This window comes from Catharus ustulatus, chromosome 1 (assembly GCF_009819885.2).
Source record: "Catharus ustulatus isolate bCatUst1 chromosome 1, bCatUst1.pri.v2, whole genome shotgun sequence".
Classification (NCBI taxonomy): Eukaryota; Metazoa; Chordata; class Aves; order Passeriformes; family Turdidae; genus Catharus; species Catharus ustulatus.
Genome location: NC_046221.1, coordinates 133,271,862 through 133,287,768, shown reverse-complemented (window position 1 = coordinate 133,287,768; position 15,907 = coordinate 133,271,862). Strand labels below are relative to the sequence as shown.

Genomic DNA, 15,907 nt, shown 5'->3' with positions numbered 1-15,907 from the left:
AATGCCTACCTTTATTAATTTTAACAAATACAATTTTAATTGTTGTATATTATTAAATAATAAGCATTAAAAGATCAAATTGATTGAAACATAAACCAGAAAGTAAACCTCACTATATCCCAGATCATGTCCAGGGTAAAAGGTCACAATCAGAATCCAGGAAGGAGTTTCTTTTACAGAGAACTGCCAGGTTCAAGATTGTCAGCAGTGGACTTTTACCCCCCATCATCTTTAAGAAGAGTAGAAAATACCTGTTTACACAGCAAATATTATGAATTTGGGGTTTTGAGGCTATGGGAAGAACATATAGGAAATCTGGCTGGAAATGTTCAAAATACTTTGTGGGACTTCTTGCAGTGGTATTAAAATAGTCCGATGATGGACACCAGTACTAGAACGTAATTATTTTCTCTATTAATAATACTATACCCTATTCATGGTGTGTCATTTAATGTAAGTCCTGTCACAATTATTACCTTAAAGGCAGAAGAAATGTTCCATAGCCTCAGATTTATTTAGTTTACACTGACTCTGTCCCTATCACAGAATTTTTCAGTGGTGGAAGTTACAGCAAAATGCTTCAAGACATTAGGCATGGAAAGTATTGCTTCTAAACTTGCAATCTCTACCTTTCCCAACAGAGACAATGAAATCAGTGTTTCAATTATAGGTCTTACACACTACTGGGCAACAAATCAACTTTCATCTGTTTATTCAAGGGTCAGTAGCATTTGCTTAGCTGTAAATTTAGATAGGCTGCTGACACTGTTGCCATTTGTTGCTCAATGATGTCTGACAAGAAAAAAATATTTGATGATTATACTCTTTCTCCAGCAGAGATTTATTACACGGACAATTCACAACATTGTGGGAGCTCTTAAATTAAAGCTTAATGGCTGGTAGCCTGCAGCGTTAAGAAAAAAAAGTCACTGTTCTCTGAAAGAAGCGAACCTTAATGGAAATGTCTTTGTTTTTTTAATTCAGTGTAGAAATTATCATAACCATGAAGGATGACTAAGACGTGCAGAAAGAAAAGAGCTGTGTAGACTGAAATTGTTATTCAGCTAGTATGGAGGGTAATATATCCCCCAGTCTTGGTCTCATAATTACTCAAATCAGCAACCAGTTCAGTACATGCCAGTGGCAGATTTTCACCTGTAACTCCTCTTACCTTGTGATAGCATTCTTTGGGACTTTAGGAATGGAATTATCTGGACTATTCTCAGCCTATAAAAGCAAAAGTGCCTACATACATAGACTTTGCATGAATAAACATACAGACAAAATACAGAAGATTTTTAGATATAAATGAATACCAGTCCATTACTATCAATATTTAGTTAAACACCAGATCTTGTAGCTTTAGAAGCACTTGGATAAACTAAATTTGTTTCAATACTCAGTACTTGTGCAGGACTAGAAGAATTCGCACTGCCCAGGCCTTCTGTTAGCTGAAAGTGGTGTGAGGAAGGTGACTGCTGAAGAACTGGCTCCACCGTGTGGGCTCTGGAAAATGACCATTTCTAGCTAAGCAAGAAGCAGCATCCTTCACTTTAGTTTTCAGCAGGCATGTTTGTGTTGTCAGTGAGGTGAAGGTAGGATGAAGCGTGGGCATGTCAGTTAAAAAAAAAAAGAAAAAATTCATGAGAATTGGAAGAATTAAAAATCTTGCTCTAGTAAAGGTCTGAGACAACTGGTCCATGGGCTTGCTGGTCTAGTGCAGTGAGGAAACTGGTCTAACTCCAGGAAGGAGCTACAAATTCTTCAACAGTTTTCTGACAGATCTTCTGCAAGATATTAGTAACAGCAAAAGAGTGACAGTGTGCTACTCAAATTTACCAAAGGCATATTTTTTCCTAACACCTACTGCATATTCTGCTTACTGATGGCATGACAGAACTGCAAAAGCATGAGTTAATATCAACCTCTGACTTAAAGAATTAGTGGCAGAATCAGTGAGACTCACTTTGAGAATTCCCACGCAGATAACATTCTGTCAATGCTCCTGCTTGTGGTTCGTTAGTGACTGAAACCTTTCTTTTGCATACCTGATGGCATTATTGTTTCCAACCTTCCTGCTGGATTTTCCCATAGAGAGGCAGGATGCTCTTTCCGGGCATATCTTGGGAAACAGAGTGCTTAACAGAAGGGTTGCAATTTATTATGCCAATCTTTTTGTTTTCTGAAGCAGAGACAACTCCATCTGTGTGAAGTTTGCTCTACTGTCCTACTCAATTTACCATCTTACTTAATGGTAATTTTCATTCTTTTATACATATATATATACATACACACATATATATTCCTATTAGCCCTTCTTTGTTTGCACTCATGTTCTTCACAGTCGTCCTTATTGAAAGTGAGGTATTAATTTAGATTGTGGATTTTTATCTTCACTTCATCAGTTTGTATCAGTACAAATTGCATTTATTTCTTCTCCATCCTCCTGTTTTACAGAAAATTTTCCATCTACTATGTATTTTTTTTCTAAATAATGGTTTAGTGGAAGGTGTCCCTGCCCATGGCATGGGGGTTGGAACTGGATGGTCTTTAAAGTCCAGTTCAGGCCTATGCTTATTCAAGTTTATGGACATTCTTGCAAGTATTGTGCTATCCAGTCCATATATATAGTCTATAATAGCAATACTCTGTTGGTGTTTATTTTCCCAATAATATCACAGGTTTTCCATCTGTATTCAAATCTGTTTGTGTGTTTTAATAAACATGAAACTCTACAGTTTTTCTGTCTCCCCCTCACAAATAACCCTGAATATGTTCATTTTATTGCACTTCTTTGAAAATCAGCATGTGCAGTGGCCATCAACTGAAAAAGAAGATTATTTTAAAAATATGTTTAAAAAAAAATTGAGTCTGATTTGATCTCTAATTCTTCGTTGGTTGTGCATTGCCTCTTTGGGGAGTGAGGAGAGTTATAAAAAGTTCTCTTAAATTCTTGGGGGTGAGGAATCTTATAAAATATTCTATTAAATTCTTGGGCTTGGAAATAAAATAATTCCTGAATACATGCTTTGTGCTCAGTATTGACAAAGACAAATGCCAGAATTCATTAAGATGAAAGGCAGATGAACAAGGTGGAACACACACCATACAACTGCTCCCTTTGCTGAGGCATGGGACAAATGCCTCAGGAAGAAATAAATACTGTTCTATTTTGTTCAACTCCCTGACAAGATGAACATTCTTCAATGCTGATTACTCACCAGAAAAACATCAGCAAGGACATCCAGGAGCATGTTCTTTTCATTTTGTAGTAGAAATAGAGAATCATAGCTGGCTGTACACCAGGGTCATAGCAGGAATTCACGGTTCAGTTATGAATTTACACATGACTGAAAGATGGTGACATCTGCTTCAGATAATAAAAAAAGCTTTGAAACTATAGGGATAAACTCTGAATTTTTCTAGTAACTTCTTCTGTGAGGTGTGGGAAACTGGGGAAGTTTCATGATTATAAGCCGCACCTGATTATAAGCCGCACTTCCAGGTGTCAGCAACTTTTCGTTCTTTTTCCATATATAAGCCGCACCTGATTATAAGCCGCACGTCCGGGTGTTGGCAACTGTCTTGGGTTACAGTACAGACTGTGATAAAAGGTATCTATTCTATCACCATCTGTTGAGGGTGGGACAGTGATCCTTATCTCAGTGGCAGATATTCTGCTAATGGGCCATCCATTGAAACCAGGCAGGGCATTGTTCTTTATCTTTTCACAACTCATCCTTCCTTCAGCGAGTCATTTTCTGCTAATGGCCCATTGAGTCCCACTGTGGGACTGATAAAATTACTTCATCCCATTGGAAGTTGCTCCAGCCAGGGAGAAGAGCCCAACATTTCTTACCAAGATAAAAACAGAGGTTTTGGGACACTAAGGGAGCCCCTTTCTCCACTGGACTCCAGAGGAAAACTGGATTTCTCCACATCACCACTGGACCTCCGGAGGGAAACTGCACCTTCTGCAGGAGCACTGCTTCAACTGAATCACATCTGTCACTGCAGGAGGATGCAGTCACCATTTAATGGGACTGCTACCAACACCCTGCCTGACGGGTGTCAGGTTGTACTCTGACTTTGTCAGGGTTTGGAGTTTGTTTCTTTGTAGTACTCTGTTTCTATTTTAATTTCCCTAGCAAACAACTGTTATTCCTAATTCCCATATTTTTGCCTGAAAGCCCCTTGATTTCAAAATTATAATAATTTGGAGGGAGGGGGTTTACATTCTCCATTTCAAAGAGAAGTTCCTGCCTTTCTCAGCAGACACCTGTCCTCCAAACTAAAACAGCAAAGTTTTGTTCTTTGTCCATGTATAAGCTGCACCTGATTATAAGCCGCACTTCCAGGTTCGGACCAACATTTTAGTCAAAATCGTGTGGCTTATAATCATGAAATTACTGTATTTGTCAAAACCTAATAGGTGATGATCAATTTTAATCACTTGCCCACTGTAGTTAATATATACATTATAGGCACTAAATTCATAAGGATTTAGGGCCACCGAATGATTAGGGCAATTTTTACTGGTTTTTTTTTTTTTCTCTAAGATCCATGAGGCAGTAGGATAAGAATCCACATATGCTGATTTTGTCACCAAGGTAATCAATGCTGATCTACACTGTTCATCAAAGGAAGAAAGGCAACAGAACAAAACTCTGTAAACTTTATTCTTCAAGGGAAAAACAAAACTAAAGCATATTTGCAGTTAGACTGATGCTTGTGTGTAATAATAGTTTGAAGACAGAATGGAATCAGAGGAGATGTATGAGGAAGCAATATAAATTTCAGACTGTATTTTCTTTTTTGCCAGCATACAAACCAAATGTTGCTTGTTGGAACCAAAACAACTATTTCAGTAGTTCATAAACTTCTGCCTATTCTACCTTTCAAAAGCAGTAGAGAAAACAGGCAATTGATTTGCAGGCAATTATTCTTTAATAAGTTTGTGTGTTTCAAAAGTATAAACTAATCAGGAATTTTCAGAATTATGTAACATTTCAGCTAACTGATTGATGTGCTTGTACTAAACTCCAACAGCTAAAAAGTACTAAAATGTCTGTGTCTCTTGTATTACAAGCACATGTATCAAAGAAAGGAGCAGCAAGGTTTTCTATTAAGTTCTCAAGCTATTTTCAGTCATCACTTAGCATAAAAACAGCAATCAGTTTATTTTTTATGTAAGTCAATTTATTGATTCTCTGAAGACATAAAAGCAGTTATTTCAAGTGCAGACAACTAATCTTGTTTTACTGCCTCAATAACAAGAGATTAAAACATCACAGTTAATGGCTTTTAGCTTGAAAGACTCAAACCCTTGTCTCAGATACTTGTGTTAAAACTTCCTCATCACCAAGATCAACTTCATATGGATATGAGAAGAAATTTTACACATAAGACATAGTACAGTAGAAAATAAGTGTTGCTTATGAGCTTCTGTAGTAACATTTTTATGTGTTGAGATTTATAGATTCAGGAGTTTAAAGAAGACCTAAGGGAGTCCTAAAATCAATACCCTTGCAAGTTCTGCACTCATAATATCAAAAGCTGATCTTCTGATAAAATTAAGTCAGTGCCAAAACATTTGTAAACAGGATTCAATCAATACTTTAGCTTCTATGCACATGAACTTAGTTTTTAAAAAGAATCTGCTTTATACTAAGCAAAATACATTCCTAATAAACTAAATTACTAACTTTCAATGGGAATTCAGTAATCCTTAGCTGAATCCTTAGCAATCCTAAATTTATAAAAAGGATCAAAATCTGCCCTCAGTTTAATTTCTGAATTCTCACTGAATTGTGCTGGTAATAACAGCAGAATCTGTCCAGTGCTGCCCATTCATTACTTCCCTGTTGGAGCACAATTTTTCTAGTAAAGGTGGAAAGTGAAATAGTTAATGAGAACTGGGTAATGCCTATTCCAGCCATTTGTGGCCTGTTTTTTTCAGACTTTGACATATCCCTTATAAATGCTGCTGTGAACATGTTTGTGGCAACATCTCCGGAAGAACGCCCACTGCTACCTACTGATGAGTTAGAGGAAAACACAGAGAACCCAGAAGCTTCCTGTGCAGTGGGATTTATGCACCACATTTGACCATCCAACCTCCTGTATGTCCACTACTGAATAACACCTGGGTGTTGAATATAATGTAAATCCTTATTCACATGATCTCTATGTGGGATCAGCCTAGATGGTACTTGTACACTGAAATGATGAAGGACAGGGGAAATTGATTCAGATGTTTCTGTCTGCAGTGGTTCCTTGCTTGGATCATATTTGAAAGCTGATGTGTCTCCCCAGAAAGGAACTGAGCCAAACAGAATCCACATTTATTCTTCAGTTAGAATCAAATAAACACAGTCAAATAAACTTAGGTGACTTAAGCTGGATTTTTTAGTAGTGGGGAGGAGAAATTACACATATGAATCATCCAGAAAGATCCTTTCCATATGCAACAAAATCCCTAATAGGCAAAACCATTAAGGTGTCAAATATAAAATGCAGGCAGAGCATCAAAAATCCATCATTCTGGGAGATAAAACAGAGCAGCACAAGAAAGACACTTACCCCATAGCAATACTAAAGCTGGTATACTAAATACAAGGCAACATGATACCAGCAGGGCTCTGCCATGGATGGGTGAAGTAACAGCAGCAGGTGAAAGAAGAAAAGATCAACAATGGCAGCAGCAGGATATGGCAAAGACAGCAAATGCTGAAATGACAGCAAGGTCTCTCTTCTTCTTCACACAGAAACTGAGTATGCCTGATTTTACCTCAGAACACTAACCTAATCTTGGATAAAAAACTGTGAACAAGACAGGGAAGGGAAAATCTGGTATGTTAAAGGGATACTTCTCTTCGGATGTCTCCTCTGAGGGAGGGTGTCTGAGCAAGATCACTGTCTAGAGACAGGCATTTCCCTCCTGTTCATCTACTGTTACTTCTGCTTTCTGAACTACTGGTTCATTTTTTTGCCTTACTATATTTCCTTTGAAATTAATTTTAAATATTAAAACTTAGCCTATTTTTCTTACAAGACCACAAGGCAGAGAAGTGACCATAAATGCTGAGGCATTTGTGGTCAAGAATCATTATTTCTCACATTTGATTATTATGCTTAGTACTTGCATATAGTATTTTTCTGCTTTTAAAAACAGGTTTACTTTTACCACTCAGAATTTCAAACTGAGAAACACGGACCTGGATGCAGATGAAAAGCAGTAGACAGCAAAAAACTAACTACATTTTTGGGATGTAGGGACTTTGTCACTCAGGTTCAGTGGGGTGAGACTTGAGATTTTTACTTGAACGAGGCTCTCACTATCCTGCCCTTCAGAGGCTGCGGCGGGCGCCAGTTGTCAACAAGAGGGCACAGGGGTTCATTCTCACCATTCTTGGAAAGGCTACGGAGCTTTGCCATCTGCAAGGAAGAAAAATTCAAGTGTCCATGTGGAAGCACTGTGGACCTTACTACCTAGAACAAACTCGGAGATGAAAAAGGAGTTTTCTTACATAGTGACAAGCGCACAATGACAGTCTCTAACAATGCTGAGATTACTGACAAAGATTGCTGCAGCCCAGGAGCTTGCACTGTTTCTGTGGATCTTCACACTCTTCATCCACAGAACAGTTCATCATCTGACCCTTGCCTGGACTTCTTTTGGTTTTTTCTCTGATTCATGCCCACAGTGTGGAAAAAGAATAGGACCCTACTGTGACCCTGCCAGAGCTGGACTGCAGGCAAAAACCTTGTGAAAATACAGCTATCTGTGAAGGAGGATGCAGACCTATATCAGTGCAAAGAGTGATAGAAAAAGCTGGTGCAGAAGTTTGTATTTTGTTCTGTAAGGCAGAGATATGCCAATTGGATTATTAAGCTGAATCATGAATCCAGCACTCAGCTGCTGTTATTCAAATTAACTTAATTTCAGTGTTGCTTTGTTAATTGTTACCCTTTTATCCAAATGCAAAATAAATCTATTTTGAAAACAGCCATTTCAGTAGAAAGGATAGACCCTCACTTGTATTGCTGAAGCAGAAAGTGCTATAAGTGGTATAAATAGCCAGAATTTTTGACACAAGAACTAAAATGTCACCTTATCCAGACAGGCTTTTGCTTTTGTTTTTTTTTTTTTCTTTCCTCTGTAAATGCATATTTGTGGATGCAAGTGGTACATTAATTTGCATGAATGTTCAGGCCTGCAGGCTGTAGGTTGTTTGATCTTTCTCACTGACAGCTTTTAAGAAGTCAAGGTCAGGACCAGCAATTTCTTAAACCAGGAAACCAGCAAGATATTAGTCTCACTTGCCACTTAATTGTTAAATACATAGAATGGACTGAGGCTGGTGTGATGGCTGAGTTCTGTGGCTGAGGGGCACTTTCTGCCTTGGCAGGTTTTCTGGATCCCAAGAACACCACTGCTGAGGCTGTTGCAGGAAGTGTCCTACAAGACCACCTAATTCTCAGGGTCAGTTTTACAGCCCATCTGAGCAGTCAGTTCTGCAGGCAGTTTCTCACAGTCACAGCTAAAGCTCTCCCTACCAAGAAGTGCAAGGTAACACAGGGCTTGCAAATCATCACACTGACACCCTGAGACACTGTTGAGAACTGGTGAAGCAGGAGTAGAACTGTCTGGAGTTTACCTGGTCTGAGCTGACTTCAATGGGCTCCCTCAGGAGAATCCAAGTGACGCACTCCTCGCAGGGGGGTGTGGTGAATGAGCCGTGGTAGGTCCAGTAGTCCCGACATTTGGGGAAAAGAATTGAAGGATCAAAGTGCAGAAAAGGGGCCTCCTTCCCCTTAGGGAAACAAAAAAATTTCTCAGCAGTAACTCTAGAGATATGTGTCTTAAAAGTCATCAGTATTATAAAGGAAGCTATTAAATACCAAGATTCATGCAAGAAATCAATCTCCTTTTCTTCCTGTCAAGCAATTTCCCATCAATTAATAATAACTGACATTTTTATTACATTCATAAATTAAAAGAAATTACAAATGGAATTTTGTGGGATCAAAGCAAATTCATTTTTACATTTTGCTATTCTGGAATTATCAAAACTGTGTTTTATTTTGGGCCATTGGGATAAAAGTTAAAGCCTGCGGCACTGCTGAAACTGTTATCCAACAGTGTAACCCTTATCCAACAGGATAACCCTTTTATCCAACAGGATGGTGGCCAGGCATTTATCCCAGATTCATTACAGCCTTCTATCTGGAGGAATTTAAATCTGTGCCTCTCTCCTCCCAAGATTGTGCTCTAATTATATATTCATGGTGACACTCAGGCTTTTTGTTGTTTGTCTGCCACCAAACAGGAAAGTAACTCCACAGGACTTTGATGAGTATTCCTTGTTCCCTCAAGGGCAACAAAAAGTAACTGAGAAAATACAGTTCACTTCTCTATTGATATTTTGGATGCAGTTCTGGGAAGGAAGATATATTATTCTTATTTCCTTTTTCTGTTATGGAGAATATTCTCTAGATTAGAACAAAGTGAATGGCAGAAGCTGAAATTATTTCCATGCACCCTTGCACAAATTATGAGTACAGTGACTCCAATTATATCTTCCTGAAAAATTATTCTGTAAGTGCCATAAGAATTTGCAAATAAATTCACAAAATGATGCTTTTTCAGTAAATACAGTACAGTGACCAAGAAACTCCTCTGCCTGTAATGCATCAGAGCAATTGAAACTGCATGTGTGATAAATACACCAGTGATACCACCCATTAATCTTTCTGAAAAAATAAGTAATCTTGGGAAAATGTCTGCGATGACAGAAAAGAGATAATATACAACATATGGTTCTTTGCATATGCACTTACAGTAATTTCACGAATACAAGCCGCACCAATTTGATTTTGCTCCTAAACCGGAAATGCGGCTAATAATCAGGAGCGGCTAATATGTGAATAATTTTCTGACATTTACAACCTCAGAAGTGCCAGCCAGAGTGCCGAGTCGAGCAGCTGCAAAGTCGGCATTTTGCGATTGTTACAAATTGTTACTCTGTTGCACCACGGGTGGAGCCTGGCTCCCTGCAGGCAGCACGGGGGGCGGGGAGAGAGGAGGGAGAGCTCTTTCCTTCCCTCCTCTACCACAGCCCGGGGGAGAGACGGGGGGGCCCCGTGCCGCCACTGCCGCGGCTCAGGGAGGCAGCGGGGGGCTCCATCCCCGCCCGCCGCCGCGGGAGCGGGGGGGTCTCCGTCCCTGCCTGCCACCACAGGGCAGCGCCGGGCTGTGGTGACCGAGCCCAGTGGCAGCGGCGGCTGGCCCCCAGTGGCCCGCCAAGCGGCAGTGCCGGGCTGGGCTACCTGGCCCCGTCGGCAGCCCCGAGTGGGCCGAGCCTGCACAGCCCAAGCCGAGCCAGTAAACCCCGCCCTGCCACCATTCTGTTACTATTTGGCAACTTTGTTGCACGCGGGTCCTCGCTGCGAACGACAGAGCGGCTTATACTCGGGTGCGGCTTATTTATGGACAAAAAATGAAATATTTGCCAACACCCAGAGATGCGGCTTATACTCAGTGCGGCTTGTATTAGTGAATTTACTGTATCTTTCTCTGCTTTACATCAACTGTTGCTTTTTCCAGAACTTCTACATGTAAATGGCCAAAAAATGATACAGGAATTATGAGAGAAAGTCATCAAAAGAGATACCATTGACACATTGAGGTGGGGGCATGATAGAGTGAAAAAAAATAACCTTCAGTTCCCTCAGTAGAAAGAAAAAAAAACCCCTGAGTTTTCATTAAAAAAAAAAAAAAAGTTTTCATTAAATGAAATTAATATGACTCTTACAAATGAGAGAAGAGTTTTCAGGCTCAGACCTGCAGATCAATGGCAGTTCACATACATACATACATTAAATGCAAGGAATTCTGGTAAATTTGCAAGAAAATGCCTACGAAATTGGTGATCTGGCATGTTCAAAGTGAAATAAAGAGAAAAGAACAATGACTTTTAGCATTATTAGAATCATAAAGTTTAGCATGAAGTAGAATTGCTAAAATATCCCTAGAGATTAAGATTATTGTAAATTATAATGCTAAATAACTATAGATGCAATATTGCAGTTCTCTGCAAATAACTCCCTTCAGCAGCTGTATCTATGCAATAGGTATGGACTGGTGCCTTGGATCATTAATTAAACTGAAAAAACAGTTTAGAATATATTTGCAATGCTATTTGTGCTAGTGTTATAGTAAGAGAGAACTTAGGACTGGTGCAGAACTGCATCGTGTAATTCCTTTTATACAGTTCCTTCTTAAAACTAATAACATTTTTAATCTCCCTTACACTGACTGGGAGCCTGATCCATCATTCCTACTAGTTTCTTCTAATTTTAGGCTAACTGAATTCCTGACTCTGCTATATGCATTTTTTTGGCTACTGTTGTCCTCAAATTCAAAAAGCTTTTAATTTTTTCTTGGTATTGGCCCCCTGGCATATTTTTTCTCAGAACAGGACCAATAAGACTATCAACTGTGTATGCAAGGATTGATAAAAAAAATCATCTTTAACAAGAATACTTGCAGAAGGGAGGAGCTAAATTAAGCAAAAGAAAGTGTCCTGCTCCAGAGTCCAATGTGTCTGATCGCTAGTGCTACTGTTTGGCATCAAAATGATGCCAAAATATGAATCTGAACTACTGATTCCTGCTTCTGTGTCTTTCTAGCTACATTATATCACAAAAATTGTTTTGATACCTTGGTCTTAATGTTTTCAATTTCTTCAAGAATTCTCTTCATCTCTGGTTTAAGAGTTTTTCCAACCTGTAATGCAAAGCACAAATACTATATCTTTTTCATCATGTTCCCCAGTATTTGAAAGAAATTCAGCACATCCCATCTGTCACATCAGGCAACAGCAGTCTCAGAGAATCCAGCAGGGACTGATAGAAAATTATTTGTGTTCAAAGAACATCCAAAATAGACTCCAGTAGCTAGCTTTGCTATTTGAACATGTGTTGAAGAACCCTACAAGGCATCATGCCTGTCTGAGGAATGGACTGCACTCTCAGTGTCACTACCCAGGGCTTAACCCTTGGCTGCTGCTTCAAAAGCAACCCACAGCCACTGATGTCTAAGCACTTGGCAAAGTCTTGATGGCCTGAAGGGCTCTAGTTCCTGCAGACACTTCATTCTGCAGCACATACACAGTCAGATCAGACTTGATGTAGGACATGTGAATTCATGTCTAGATGACCTCAAGCTATGGGGTCACTTTATTGCTTGTGCTCATGACATTTAGTGCTTCCAAAAGCTTTGACATCCCAAAAGAGTAAAAGCACTATTACTGCTTTGTCTTCTTCCAAAATAGATTAAATTCAAGTCCTCAAAAGATAATTCAATCCTGTTTTTGTAGTATCCCAAAACCCAGTAATGGAACATGACAAATTCAGAGGAAAACAACAGCTCCTTCACCAAAGAGCAAGATGGAAACAGGGAAAGAGGGCCAGAGAAGACAATGATACTACCTTTTTTTACTTTTTGTTTTACTTTTCTAGACCTTTTAGCTGACCTTAGTACGGTTCATAGGAATATAGTGGTGTGCTTTGTAAGTTGTGTTTTACAACATGAAACTTTAGCCTAAAATAGACTGAAAGGAATGACAAAGGATGAATAATTGAAGGACATAGTTATAGGGGAGAATCTGGACAGGTGCTGACCTTCAATTTAGACTAACCACAAGAGAAAAGGTCAGGCTGGCTCACAGTGTAATAGAATTAAAATGACACTGCATCTAGTTTGTCCAGGGACACTGTAGCAAAATTAATTACATCCACTTGTTCTAGCTTGTACACATGCCACTTACTAGTGATAAAATAATAAAAGGACACCTATTCCCTGATGATGTGTTGAAGCTGAAATGCCCACCTGCTACTAAAAAGACTGAAGTTCCTTTAATTTATTACTATTGGGCTGTTTTCCCATTAGCATTTCTCAATGTCCTAGACTACATACAGATTTGATACAAGGATTACATTCTTTGTGTTGAGTTTATAAAAAAATCAAATCTGAAAATACTGGTACAGTATTATTTTGTTTAAAAGTTTCTGCATTTCAAGGCTGGAATGTTCAGTGATCTTATTTTATCATAAATTCTTTCTTTTTGGAGTAGGTTCATTGAACTAATTTTGATTCCTGGCTTGTGTGGGAATCAGCAAGAGAGCAGAGAAGGGAATCAGTCAACATAACTGTGCTGATAGGCAGATACAACACCTGTTAGCAGACAAAAGATGAGAGGAAACACTCAGCCTATGCAGACCCTCCTCCTCACCCACTGCACACCACAGGAAAGGGCTGCAGTCCAGCAAAAACAATGGTAGCTTTTCCCCTGGCACTAGAGAAAGAGGGAAAATACAGAAAAATTATAAAGACTGAATATTTGCTACTTACTTTCAGAAAAACTCCCACAACAGCTACACCATCAGGTTGTTTTAAAGCTCCAGCAAAATTACCATGTTTTGGATTCCAGTGTACCAAATGCAACTAAAAAAAAATCAATTAAACCTCAGTTATAAAACCAAGAAATTGTCAACAACACAATATTCACTTTAAATTAAATTAAGAAAAGATTCTGGTAAAGGATTGGACATGAAAAAGAAAAGCCTATGTAAGTATTTCTTATTGCTGTTCCCATGCTTTTATATGCTCATGCTGTCTGTAAAGCATTGTTTTGCATTTAACTGAAGCATAGGGCAAAGAAAATGGAGTTAACTACACAATATCAGACAATGCAACTATAAATAGTTTAACCCAAGCACATGACGTGCACACATGCAGTGCATAAAGCAGCTACTGACATGCACTTCATCTCAAGTGCATTTTTAAATCTTCAGGTTATGCAGATGTTAGTTCGAGGATTTACACTGGGTTGTATTAGTGCACAAATTATTGGTTTGTATCTCTTACTACTCTAGGCACAATGTACTGGAAGGGAGTGGGGAAATAATCTGACATTTCTTTCTCATGTCTACTGTGGGATATAATCTGACATTTCTTTCTCATACCTGCTTTCAACAATGCTGTATTTTATGGATATATTTCAAATTTTTTTACATCCCTGCCCAGAAAATCCCTAGTTTATGCATTTAGATACAGATGCTGCAACCAGCAGTGTGCAATCTCAGATTAAGGAGCATCTGAAACATAGTCATACAGGTAGGAAAAAAAAAAAGTTGTTTTTTTTTTAAAGTTTATTTAAAATAACAAAATAAAATTGTCCTGAATATAAATGAATGTCTATTGTTCTCTGTTTCTTTTCTCTTGAGGATAAGGATTTTAATGCTAAGCATAAAGTTGGAGGAACCATATATCTTTGGCTGCAATTTTTTAAAGTGCATATATTCCAGGCTTTCTTCTCCTGTCAATGAACACATGAGTACTGCTGAACAAAAGTAACATTAAAAGTCTGTGCTTGAACTAGTCAAGAATTAGTTTGAGGAAGCAGATTTTTTTTATTTAGTTGGCCACAGAAAGCAGAACACTAGCAATGATTGGCTGTGGTTAAGGAACAGGAAAAAAAATTACTAAGCCGTCATCCACAGTCATCTCTGCAACGTCTGTGCACATTGACCCTGAAAATATCTGCCTCAGTTTTGTCCTATGAGAGGTGGACAAAGCTTCTCCAGGCTCTGGGCCTTGAGAGTATAAGTGGAAGGCAGGAAAACATCACTACAGGGTTTTTGTGGGCATAGGTGTGTATTGTGAGCCTGTTCTCAGATAAGGTGGAGGAAGGAGGCAGCCTTTGCTAGCAATTCCCTAGCATCAATAGGTAATTTGCTTACATTTAGGACCTGAAGAAGTCTTCAGGGCCTAAAGAGTTCATGAATTTTAACAAACCAGGACAACAGCCCTGCAGTGGTTTACATTTAAAAACAAAGAACCCAAACAAAATCCAAACATTATATTTTCCATGGTTCCTGAAAATCCTGGAAATAAACCCAGCTATTTCAAAGCAGAGATGCTCAGGAACTAAAACATACTCTGAATCAATTCTAAGATGGATCCAATTTTGAGTATCAGCTTATCAAATGTGCTTTTAGTGAGTTCTTCTACTTTCTGAAACTAGCTTGGTAACTCCAGTTATACCAGAAATGCCTAAAAGCCAAAAAAAAAAAAAAAACTTTAGCAGATCTTCCTATTTAGAAATAACACACTGTCGAAAATATTTTTAAAACATTCCAAGATACCAGCAAACCTTTGGCATGAGGAAAAGAGGTTCGTGTCAGCAGATACTTGCAGGGATACAATTTTTGGCAGATGCAACTTATCCCAGGGCGTGTTAAGCAGTATTCTCAAGGCAGAGGAAAATCAGTGGCTAGATACTTTCAAGAGGGAGAATGGTTAGTGTATTCAGATGCAAAATTGCAGCCAGCACTGAACGCTGGTTAAAAACCCGTCCCACCTCTGCGGCGTGCTTGACGCCGTCGATGATGTGCTCGGAGCCGTGCAGGTCGGAGGAGCCCCAGTGCAGGTGCAGCTGGCGCAGACGGTAGGGTTCGGTGAGCGGGCCCCCTCTGAGCACTGCGGGGACACAGAGGGCATCAGCACTCCGGGGACACGGCATCATAGCCCTGGGACACGGCATCAGCATCCCGGGACACGGCATCATAGCCCTGGGACACGGCATCAGCATCCCGGGACACGGCATCAGTACCCCGGGACACGGCATCAGCACGCCGGGGACACGGCATCAGAACCCTGGGACACGGTATCAGCATCCCGGGACATGGCATCAGCACCCTGGGACACGGCATCGGCATCGACATCTCCACCCCCCCGCACACCCCGCATCCTCCTGCGGGAGATGCCGCGGCTCCTCTCCCAAACCTGCCACTCTCCAGCTTGTGTGGCTGGGGCTGAATCCTGTTGTCAGGAGTTGTG

The 15,907-nt window shown here is 39.6% G+C and overlaps 1 protein-coding gene across 2 annotated transcripts; it reads right to left on the bottom strand.

The window, feature by feature from the left end:
• Positions 1-5,237: 5,237 nt before the first annotated feature.
• LOC116999893 (carbonic anhydrase 3-like) lies at positions 5,238-15,691 on the bottom strand. 2 transcript variants are annotated; one of them, XM_033066981.1, is made up of 5 exons: positions 15,429-15,691; positions 13,418-13,510; positions 11,726-11,791; positions 8,661-8,816; positions 5,238-7,437 (listed from the first exon to the last, which is right to left on the bottom strand). In XM_033066981.1, exons 1-5 carry the CDS (start codon positions 15,672-15,674, stop codon positions 7,318-7,320), a joined length of 681 nt encoding a protein of 226 aa, XP_032922872.1. In that variant the 5' UTR covers positions 15,675-15,691; the 3' UTR covers positions 5,238-7,317. The 2 variants fall into 2 exon arrangements, with proteins under 2 accessions (XP_032922872.1, XP_032922882.1); XM_033066991.1 differs by lacking the exon at positions 15,429-15,691 and adding an exon at positions 15,222-15,285.
• Positions 15,692-15,907: the final 216 nt, after the last annotated feature.

Excerpts from the sequence above, each read along its gene's own strand:
- LOC116999893 (XM_033066981.1), bottom strand. The coding sequence starts at position 15,674 with ATGCCGTGTCCCGGGATGCTGATGCCGTGTCCCAGGGCTATGATGCCG. Across the intron at positions 8,817-11,725 it reads TTGAAAACATTAAGACCAAG|GGGAAGGAGGCCCCTTTTCT; the intron begins GTATCAAAACAA and ends TGTTTCCCTAAG. Across the intron at positions 7,438-8,660 it reads TTGAAGTCAGCTCAGACCAG|ATGGCAAAGCTCCGTAGCCT; the intron begins GTAAACTCCAGA and ends TCTTCCTTGCAG.